Source organism: Cicer arietinum, chromosome 5 (assembly GCF_000331145.2).
Source record: "Cicer arietinum cultivar CDC Frontier isolate Library 1 chromosome 5, Cicar.CDCFrontier_v2.0, whole genome shotgun sequence".
NCBI classification, from domain to species: domain Eukaryota; kingdom Viridiplantae; phylum Streptophyta; class Magnoliopsida; order Fabales; family Fabaceae; genus Cicer; species Cicer arietinum.
Window position 1 is genome coordinate 45,025,680 of NC_021164.2, and position 12,342 is coordinate 45,038,021.

The 12,342-nt window shown below is 28.2% G+C and overlaps 1 protein-coding gene across 1 annotated transcript; it reads left to right on the top strand.

Moving 5' to 3' along the window:
- Positions 1–4,412: 4,412 nt before the first annotated feature.
- On the top strand, positions 4,413–5,042 carry LOC140920471 (uncharacterized). The gene has a single exon (XM_073368752.1). It carries the CDS (start codon positions 4,413–4,415, stop codon positions 5,040–5,042), a length of 630 nt encoding a protein of 209 aa, XP_073224853.1.
- Positions 5,043–12,342: the final 7,300 nt, after the last annotated feature.

The window sequence follows — 12,342 nt, forward strand, 5'->3', positions numbered from 1 at the left end:
TTTCCGTTACAAATTTGTGTTAGTTTAAGCTCTCACAGATGAGAACACAAACAATTGGCTAATATGGTCTTTTGGCCACCAAAAAGTGTTGTGACTTATTTATTTGAAGTTTCCTCAAACCGCAAAAAATTGGACATTTGAAGCCGTTTTTCTCCTGTTGTGAGAACTTTTGACAGATACAACGTAAAAGTTTTTCTTCTAGTGAAATGGTAAATTTATTTAAAATTTGTTTATATTTCAGTCAATCAAATATATATATATATATATATATATATATATATATATATATATATATATATATATATATATATATTTTTTAGGAAGTGATAATATTGACCGAGGAGGAATCAAATAATAGAGATGTAACATTTGTGTAAATACTACACCATCCAATAATAACTATATATAGTATATTTATTTAAAATTTGTTTATATTTTACTCAATCAAATATATATTTTTCTTATATTTCAGTCTAAAGAGAGTATACATTACGATAAATAAGTAAATACAATTTCAATTTTATTTAGGATGAAAAATTGAAACAAATTTAGGTACACAATTTTTCTTTTTTAAATAGTTACTGAAAAGTTCAATAATATTAACCTTTTAATAAAACTTATATTTATGACCTTTTCCTAGTTCCGCCCCTGATGACAACATATAGTTTGTCTATGTAAGAAGGTGTCAATGACAATCTAGATATATAAATCTTTGTCCAGATAGAATCATAACTTCAAGAATGTATTTTCCAATTTTTGTGATTGATTAGCTGAGTTTATTATTGCCCATGTGAGGACACAAATTTGTGGTAGATAAACTCCTACATGCTATAAAGATTGTACTTGACTTTTATTAATAGTAATTGTAAAAGAAATGACCAAAGAAAATTGTCTTTGTTAAAATTTGAATAAGATTATAGGATCATAAGATACCAATGACAATTTATATATATAAATCTTTGTCCAAATAGAATCATACCAAGAATGTATTTTCCCATTTTTTTGATGATTATATGAGTTTATTATGTTCACCTACAATTATTTTTACTTACTACTACTACTAATACTACTACTACTATATAAATCTTTGTCCAGATAGAATCATAACTTCAAGAATGCATATTCCCATTATTTATAAAACTAGTATTAAGATGTTCGTTATATAATTTGAAAACTACTAAGAAAACTACTAAGAGACATACAACTCTATTGTTTATCAGAAAACAAATATTTTATCTCGAACATAGTAAGAAAATCATTAAAAATATACATAATTTCGGAGATAATATTTTGAGTTATAAATATCATTTTGAGATCAAACTTGTGACATTTAAAAGTTAGAAACAATGTACATAATTCTTATTTATACTATGAAGGTAAATAAAATGTTATATTATTGCTCAAAATTGATTATCTAGTTACGTAAATCTCACATGCAAGGAATTCTCTGCAATTCACTAGTGAAATTCCCTTGTACTTTCTTCTTCTCCTATAAAAGAAGAGCACCACCTACATAAGACAATTAAGAGTAGTGAGAAGATTGATCTTTAAGTCTAGTTTAAATTATATGGGCTTTAGATAGTTTTTCTATATTGTTTTTTATTAATATTTTAACTTTAAGTTCCTTTAAGTTGAAGAAACATATATGTTCCTTTAAGTTTTTTTTTTAATTTATTTTTTTGTACATTTGATTCGAGTTATCAAGTCAAACCGAGTTGTTCATGAACTTAAATCAAGTTGAATTCGAGTTGAAAAATAAGTTTACAACAAACTCAGATTAAATTTCAAGTTTAACCAATTCGTATCGAATTGAGCTACGTTAAATTCAAGTTCGACCTAGCTCTATACTTTTCCAGTCGTACTTTTCCGGCTGTACCTCCGAGTGTTGGGTTTTGTTGCAGTGCTTTTCTCTCAAAAACCATTGGATTTTATTTTATTTTTTGATAATAACCATTGGGATTTCCGTTAGAATAAAAGGATAGAACCCAACAAGACACAATATAAGAAATATTTGGTATTGTCCTAAACTATTGTATTGTTAATTTGTTACAGCATCCTTTTATACACAAGCTTTTTTATTGTTCTGCCATGAAAAAAAAATACCAAAATACCACTAAATTCTAATTAAATACTAAACTACTATCTTTTTTCAATTTCTTAAACTTCCATTGAGAAATCGGTTTCTCCCCACCATTTTCTCAACTTTTTTTTAATGAATGAAGAGAAATCGTTTCCTCCCCCACCAATTTCTCAATGTATTAATTTTTATTTTTATTATAAAATTTATTTTATTATTTATAAAATCATATTTATTAGTAGTGCTATTTAGTAGACACATATATAGAGAATTTGATCAATTAATAAAGACACACTCATGCACTGAAAAATAACGCAACACATTATTTTTTGTTAACATCTTTCTTAATAATAAATATACATTTTATTAATCAATAATTATTATTTTAATTAAATAAATAAATACGATGTTAATTTTACATTTTATAATTATTAAAAAATTAATAAAATGGAGTCCATAAAAATAACAATATTTAATTTAATATTATAATTAAACATACAAATACCAAATGAGTGAAAAGAAATATACACAAATTTTATTATAATATTTTTATTACATTAATCTCCTATATGGTGTCCAGTCGCACATTGTGGTGGTCGACGAATACGACGTGGACGACGTGAAGGTGAGTTTTCTTCGTCAACTGAGGCATATGTCTCCTGAACATTTTCACTTAGTAGGTCGACATGCATCGAAGAAGTAGGATCTGCTTGATTAGGGAATGATGGAACACCAAATGAGTACATGTTATTAATATAATGAGCAGCCGACTTAGGCGTACCTAGGTCTGCACCAAATAAGTTATTCACAAAATGTTGATCACTTGAATGTAGAGATTGTCGATGATCATCTTGTTGAGTTGACGTGAATTGAAATGATTGTCTTGATGGTTCAAATTGTTGTTGTGTTGGGGGTGAAAGAAAATGAATGGCGATGTGGTACTGGCGTTTTATTTTCAATAGTAACAGGGGGAGTCGGTAGGCGAGGTCTATTACGCCTTTGTCGGTGTGATGGTTGAGTTGGCTCTTCTGCAACACTATATCGTGGGTCCCACAGTATGTGCAGAGCTGATAGATACAGAACGGAGTTGTGTCTAAACCACACCATATACTCCTTTGTTGGTATTGGGTTTCCATGTAACGGTTGACCTGTAAGACAATGACTTCGACCTTCGTTCCAAAATTGAATCCATGCAGCATGTTTGTCTTTCGAATTTTCCAGATGATTCCCTCTCATTTCTTGACAGTGAAGTGTATCAATATTTTCAGTTTCATATGGTATTTCCTGCAAAAGTCCAAACTGCAGTTTGACTCTATATATTTGATGTCATTCAACAGTTGAGAAACAAATCAATGCGGTTTTGGCAGTCCATATCATTGAATCCTGATATGCTTGTTGTGGTATGATGTTTTCAAGACCCCTGTAAGGCATCCATATGAACTAGAGAAAGAAAAAGGACATAATAGTAAGGCGACACAATTATAATAAGTATAAATTTTGTTGAACAATGAAATTTTAAACCTGATAATGTTGCATGTGATCAATATTTGATCTATAACTAACAAGATCCCCGTATGGAGTTCTAGAATGGATTAGTCCCCTGCCAATCCATCTAGTAAAATAATATGAAACTATTATTTAGCAAGTTTGGCAAGTATATTATACATAAACTATTGTGCTAATATGACAAATGTTTTACCGTTTTGCCGGTGGAAATGATACCTCTCTAGTACAATGAGGGGCAATGAACGACATGCGATACCATACCCAAGATTGAAGGAGCAATGTACATCCACCCATACATGCATAAGACGATGCGGTTGCACGACACATTTGTCTGTATAAGTTTGTCAAACAGACTGAACCCCAACTATATAATTGAACACATTGAATATGTTTCAACAGAGGGAGATACATAAAATGAACTATATTGCAAGATTTGTTAGGGATTACCAAACCCCCAATCAAGCGCAATGCGTACGCTCTACAATGTTGTTGCACTTGCTCAACTGTTGCATTATTCAGAACATGAGCAAACGTGTCTTTCAGCCATTTCAGTTTGACGAATTGGCCCACCGTTTGATTTTTTGGAGGAATGACACCCAAAAGTTGTTGGCATTCTTCATCTCAATCTAAAGCGCCACCTCCAGTTATTGGTCTTTTGTTGATAGGTAGACCCAGTTGTAATGCAACATCTTCAAGAGTTATTGTACACTCTCCTGTTGTCCATTGTAAAAATAAAAATTGTATGTGGAGGTGTAGAATCTTGAATGGAAAGAAATCAAACATCTCGAAGATCACAAAACTAGAAGGGCCACACACATGCTCATCAACAATGGTTTCACAAGATCACCAACAACTCTCTTCGGCAGTTATTTGTAAAAGCATCTTACAAATGGTAACAACGGATCCCACAATATTAGTTTCAGTATTGATTGCACATATACGATCTCAGTACACATATACCACTACTTATAGAAAGACATGGATTGCAAAACAAAAGGCCATTGAGAGAATATATGGTAATTGGGAGGAATCATATAAAGAGCTTCCAAGGTGGATTCTTGCTTTCAAACATTATCTTCCAGGCACTGTTACCGGTATTGAAGTGGGACCCTTTATTGAGGATGGCCAACGAGTTCCTAGCAAAGATGTATTCCATCGCCTCTTTTGGAGTTTTCAATCATGTATCAAAGGGTTTGATCATTGTAAACCAGTTGTTTCAGTTGATGGAACATGGTTATATGGGAAGTATCGTGGGATCTTACTAATGGCAATCACTCAAGATGGTGATGATCATACCAATCCTATAGCATACACCATCGTTGAGGGTGAAACATCAGATGCTTGGTTTTTCTTCCTCAGTCGTTTACGAATGTTTGTCACACCTCAACCCAACCTCTACTTGATTTCAGATAGACATGAGTTGATTAAAAGTGTTGTTAGGCGTGTAAACAACAATTGACATCTTGTCTTTTGCATTCGACATATATCACAAAACTTCATGAGAACCTTCAAAAATGGGCTAATGAAAACTATTGTAACCAACATGGGTTAGTATTTTTTATATATATATATCTGACACATATTTTTTTCTTCATATTTTAGTTTTCAAATTGTCTATAACAACATCAACTTTTGTTCCTTCAGGATACGCTATGACTGAACCAGACATCACATACTTTAGAAGACAAATCAGTGATTGGAGTCAAAATACAGTGAAATGGCTCGACGATATTCCAAAGGAACAATGGCTACAAGCATATGATGAAGGTAGACATTGGTGACACATGAGAACTAACCTTTCTGAGTGCATGAATAATGTATTAAAGGGGACACACAATCTTCCAATCAGTTGTTTGGTGCAAGCAACATACTACAGAGTGACTGCAAAATTTGAAGAAAGAGGGACACAAACTCAAGAAATGATGACATTAGGTTTGATTTACTCAAATACAATCACTCAAAATCTTAATAAAGAACGAGGAATGTCAAATTCTCATGAAGTTGTTATTCATAATCGAGCCCATAATATCTTTACAGTTAAGGAGTTGGTTCGTCCACCAAGCGGTCATCATGTAGGGACGTTCAAGGTAGACCTCGACAAAAGATGGTGTGATTTTGGTAAATTTCAAGCATTACACTATCCATGTTCACATGTCATCGCCGCTTGTTCGTTTATTCACCGTGACTACATGATGTAAGTGTCTTCTAGGTATACATTGCAATGTATCTTTGATGTTTACAAGGAAGAGTTCCCAGCAATTCCTCTTCAATCATATTGGCCAGAATACAATGGAATATAGTTGTGTCACAATCCAACCATGAGAAGAGATCCAAAAGGTCGTCCACAGTCTACTTGTATTCATACTGAAATGGATCAACGAGAGAAAAATACACACCCTAAGAGATGTGGTTTGTGTCGGAACGAGGGACATAGCAAGAATAAATGTCTTTATCGTAATGATGCTCCTAATAGAAATTAGTTCATTGTAGTAAAATTACTTAATCTGGTATTTGTATGTTTAATTATAATATTAAATTAAATATTGTTATTTTTATGGACTCCATTTTATTAATTTTTTTAATAATTATAAAATATAAAATTAACATTGTATTTATTTATTTAATTAAAATAATAATTACTTAATTAAATAATTAATAAAACTTAAATTAATTATTTCATTAAAATAATAATTAATTAAATTAACAATCAATAAAACTTAAATTAATTATTTAATTAAAATAATAATTATTGATTAATAAAATATATATTTATTATTAAGAAAGATGTTAACAAAAAATAATGTGTTGCATTATTTTTCAGTGGATAAGTATGTCTTTATTAATTGATCAAATTCTCAATATATGTGCCTACTAAATAACACTACTAATAAAAATAATTTTATAAATAATAAAATAAATTTTATAATTATAAAAGAAATTAATACATTGAGAAATCGGTGGAGGAGAAACCGATTTCTCTTCATTCATTAAAAGAAAATAAAAGTGAGAAAATGGTGGGGGAGAAACCGATTTGTCAATAGAAGTTTAGAAAATAAAAAAAAATAGTATTTTAGTATTTAATTAAGATTTAGTTGTAGTTTGAATTTTTTTTTTTTGATGGCAGAACAATAAAATAGCCTTTATACACATACTCTCTCCCTCCTTGTATATTTATTGCAAGATTACACGATGTTTGTCATAATCTTTTTAAAAGAAAAGAAAATCTTGGTAATAAATAAAAATATTTTAATTTCAAATAAAATCTTTTGAAGATTGCGATTGAAAGTATTTCTTTCGTTTATATAATACTATTACAATCCGTGCCTCAAAACACATATGTTAAATTCAATCCCAGTTCTTAAGTAAGAAATCTACAAAACCCTTTGGAAGCTTGTCCAAACAGAGGAAAAACTAAAAACTCAAATACAAAACCCTTTGGAAGCTTGTCCAAACAGAGGAAAAACTAAAAACCCAAATACAAAACCTTGTTGAATTGAATAGCCACCATCCTTTAATCTTCATTATTGGTTCAGTCCATGCCCAAATTATATAAAACATACTAATCGAATCAACCAATTGATGGGGAATATATGCGTCAAAAATCCTAAGGTAACCGATGTGGACCGAACAATTCTAGCACTCAAGACCCAAAGACGCAAACTTGTTCAATGTCAACAAAAGCTTGATGCTGTTATTGAAGCGGAAGAGCAAGCTGCACGATACTTGATTCGTGTAAAGAAGAAAAATAGAGCCTTATTTCAATTAAAGAAAAAAATTGAACATGAAGAATTGTTGAAGCAAGTTGACAACTTGATTATAATTGTTGAACAAGAATTAGCGAATATTGAACTGGTAAGGAAGAAAAAGGCTGTGTTTTTTAAAGTTTAATGAAGGCTGGTTATCAAACATAGAAGACTAAGAGACTAATTTGTAGTACTGTTCTGTTTTAGTTAGTCTCTTGTAGTTTACTAACTATATAAGCATGTAAGTTTCTTTTCTCAAAGTTAAATGAATCGTGATACATATATTCATTCAAAGAATTTATTTTCTCAACATTAAATTAAAGGGTAAATTATCCTTTAACTTAATTTCAGATAACGTTTTAGTCATTTATCTTTTTTTTTTTCCGACTTAGTCTTTTATTTTAATTTTAAGTGATAATTTGATATTTTATGTTTTAAAATTTCAACAATGTTATCATTTTTTATACAAAAATTCAAAAAAAAATTCAATCAAAACTCATAAAATTAATTATATTCTTCAATATAATACAAATTTCATCAAATTTGTAACGCAAATCTTCAAATAAACTCATATTTTCATACTTTATTTGATATTGTTAGGAATAAAGGATTAAATCGGGAAAAAAAAAGATAAAGGACTAAAACGTTACCTGAAATTAAGTTAAGGGACCACCGATGTAATTTAGCCTAAATTAAATGAATCTTGATGCATATATTCACAATTTGTATTCAATCCTACAAAATTATTCCTTCAATTCTACTAAATTTATTAAATAATAGAAGTGTTTTCATAAAAATTTAAGACAAATGTTCTTAAGTGTCTTTGGAGCACTTCTTAGTCATCTCAATACTTATTTGATGCGCATAATATGATAGAAATATTATTATAAAATATAAAGTACGATAAAGATATAATAAGATAATATCATAGAGATATTTTATCATGTATTTTATCATGTATTTGATACATATATGACAACAAAAATAATATTATTAATTATTTTATTTTGTCATCTAATTGATACACATTTCATCATAACATAATATAATAATATATATTATATTTAAAAGACAAAATTACCGTTGTAAACCAAATAAATTATTATTTTTTTAAAATTAATTTATAATATTTTTTATTATAAATGCTATAAATTATTAAAAAATACTAAAAAAAGTAAGTAATGAAATGATTATATTTAAAACAATCTATTGCCATTATTAATAAACAATTTCAAAAATTTTAAAAAAACTAAAAGCAACCAAATAATTCTATTTTATTTATTAAATAAGCTAAATAAATATATAACATATATTATATGTAAATAAAAAAAAATACCAATGTAAGAACATTATACTTATGTTAAAAATTTCAATTAATTTTCTTTTACAATTTTGAATAGTAATTTATTAGACTATATAAAATGAAAAGAAAAACCTATCCTTGTAATAAAATCCTACATATTTTTTAAATTAATTATTAATATTTTATTTTTAAGTTTAATATCAAAAAATATATATATTTATTTATATTTTATTAAATTTCAATTTTTTATATTTTAAATGATATACATTTTCGTCAAAACAAAAACTTTGTAAAAATTTCAATTTTTGTTTTATCTCTAAATAAAATAGTAAAGAAATTTACACACAAAGGTCTCTAATTTGAATTCGAGACATGATATTCAACGAATTTTTTTTTTACTATTACTAATTGAGGTAAAACACTATGGACAAGGTTTCAGTTTTTATTCATAACTAATTATATAAAAATGTGTAATTAAATATATTTTGATTAAATTTATAATTAATTAACATACAAATATATCTATATATATAAAAGAGAAAAACTAAATTTACCATTTCAATTTATCGAGAATAATATTCATTCTTTAAAGTGCCAATTTTTTTATTTATAATTTTTACCATTAATCTCTCTGGTTACTGGTTACTGTTATAAACAAAAAAAGTGACATCAAATCTTCGTCACTATTATAAACAAAAGTTAACTACTTTGACTCATTTAACAATTTAATAAATTTGAATTATATTTATATGAAATTTACAAAAATAATTGCACTTAATTAAATTCTTTTTGTCTTTGAATATATGGTACATTTTATCATAATTAACTCACAAAACTGTAAAAATTTGATCTTAAAACAAGACAGACTTAACAATATCAACATTTACTAGTTGAACTAGGAATTAAAAATAATTTTTTAATAATTGTGAAAATATATATTTTTTTAATTATAATAGTGACTAGCAGGAGTATTTATTAACTACTCATACGCAGTATGTTTTTCTTAAATTTTCTATAATTACTTATATTTATAAAAAAATTTAAAATCTAATTAGTTGTAATTTATGTAATACTTACTACGTCCCTTTTATATAACATACAAATTTCAAAAATCACACATACTAACAAATGTAAAACTCGGCCGTACCTAGAAGCCAGCTTTTCTTGGGTTTTGTATTTAAATATCTTTTTTTTTATTTTTTTATTCTTGAAATGCCACACTCTGAAACAAAAATCTCCGAATGCCATACTTTTCTGTTCCAATAGGAAGTCGTTCCCTGGGGAAGCGACCTCCTGAAGAGGAAATTTTTTTATGTTAATAGGAGGTCGTTTTCCGGGAAAGCGACCTCCTACTGCGTTGTTTTTTTTTGTTGTTGTTATATTTTAAAAATAGTTTATTATTAGAATTATTAATTTAATTATTTAAAAAATAAAATACTAATATTAAATTAAAATAAAGTATAATAATAAATTATAAATAAAATTTTAGTTTTAATTATTATTATTATAATAAATAATTATTATACGTATAATTAAAAATTATTATAATTAAAGTGATTAAATAATTATTATATTAAAATTTTAAAAAATAAATAAATTAAATGATAATAAAAATTAAATAATGATAACAATTAAATGAAAAGAAATTGATATTGATAACATGAAAATAAAATGAAATACATTAAATTATTAATTTAATTATTTAAAAAATAAAAATACTAATAATTAATTAAAAATACGTTAATAAATTATTAATAAATGTTATATTTTAGTTATTGTTATTATTATAATAAATAATTATTATACTTCTAATTAAAAATTATTATACTTAAAATGGTTATATATATATATTATATTATAAATTGCAAAAAAAAAAAACTAAATGATATTAAAAATTAAATAATAATAACAATTAAATGAAAAGAAATTTTTATTGATAACATGAAAATGAAATGAAATATATTAATTTAATAATAAAAATACATTAATCAAATTTGAGTAGATGTGTCAGCAGCATTTGGACAATGTTTTCTAGTATGACCAGAGACCCGACATAACCCACATTTTCTTGGTACTCTTTATGTACTATCCATTTCTGTTCTAATGTGTTTGCTCTTTGGAGGACCTTTCGTGACTCTCCGCATTAGTGGATTGTGACACACCTTAACACCTTCATATTGTGGCCAATATCCTTGGTTTGGTATGCGTTGTAACACTTCATCATAGACTTTTAATACTGTTTCCACTTTATACACATCAGGTATAAGGCTCCAATAATTATACTTTATGCTAGAGCATGCTGCTATGACATGTGAACAAGGCATATGTTTAGCTTGATATATTCCACAATCGCACCACTTGTTAGAAAGGTTTACACTGAAATGACCAATTGGTCGCCCTTCTCTTGGAACCACTGTCTCGTGCACCATGAAAGTATGGTTGCTCCGATCAAAACTATCCACCCTATGACTATTGGATTTACTTATTTCCAATTTCATAAAATCTATGCAAGTTTTTGTGTATACCTGACCAGAAGCTAAAATTGATGCGTGTCGTTTTCCCATGGTTGGAAATAGTGTCCCTGTTTTAAAATAAGTCAATTGCACCAAAGCAGTGATGGGAAGGTTGCGCGGGGCTTTTAATACTGCGTTGGTTGACTCCACAAGGTTGGATGTCATCTGACCCCAACGACTACCTCCATCGAATGCTTGAATCCAATCTTGTCGAGGTATGTTGTCTAACCATTTCAAAGCCTCCAAATTTAGCATGTCGATTTCTCTACGGTAGTATCGATATGTAGGCTCGTTGATCGAGTAACCTGTATTAAAACAGTAGACAATTATATAAATTAAGAATAAAATTATTAAAAATTACACTAATTATAAAAATTAAGAATGAAACTATTACCCATAGAAATAATTTTTTTCTTCAAAGCATTGTCTTTAAATTCCCTTGTAAAATTTTGTGAAATATGTCGGACACAGAACATATGCTTTGAAATGGTTAGACAACATACCTCGACAAGTCCCATCAACTTGTACCATTGGTTTGCATAATTTAAACGCAGATATACACGGAACGAAAGCCCAAAATAGTCTATGAAAAATCCTTATCCCATTTATCAAACTATTCTCATGATAAGCTGGGATGGTTTCCATTTCTATTTTAGTTCCTAGAGCAAACGTTTTCATAACCAACAACCATTGTGGGAGTTGATTGTAAGACTCTTCCCAATTACCATAAATTTGTTCGATCGCTTTATTCTTTCCCATCCAGGCATTTTTATAACTAACTGTGTAGTTATGTAAAGCCCGAATCTGAGCAACAATTACCTTCACTTTGATTGAAGGATCCACTTTCACAACTTGCATTATGCTTTGACATATCATGTTAGAATCGAGCTTCGTATGATCTTGTGAGAATGCAGAATTTGTGCATGTATGAGGCACATTCAATTTACCAATAACCCATAATTCACTTTTTTTTGCGTTTTGAAGCTCTGCATCTAAACAAACAATTTGGATTTGAACAATAAATGACATACCTTTCTAAATCTGACTTTTGTACCACAAAATTCAATGATTGTTTTAAATGGTAACACTTGATTGCATGTACGCATTCATCTTTGTTATGAAACTTCATTCCAACCGAGAGTTCCATATCTACTGTTGGGACTTCGTTAATGAGCAAGTGATCAAATTCACTTGATTTCT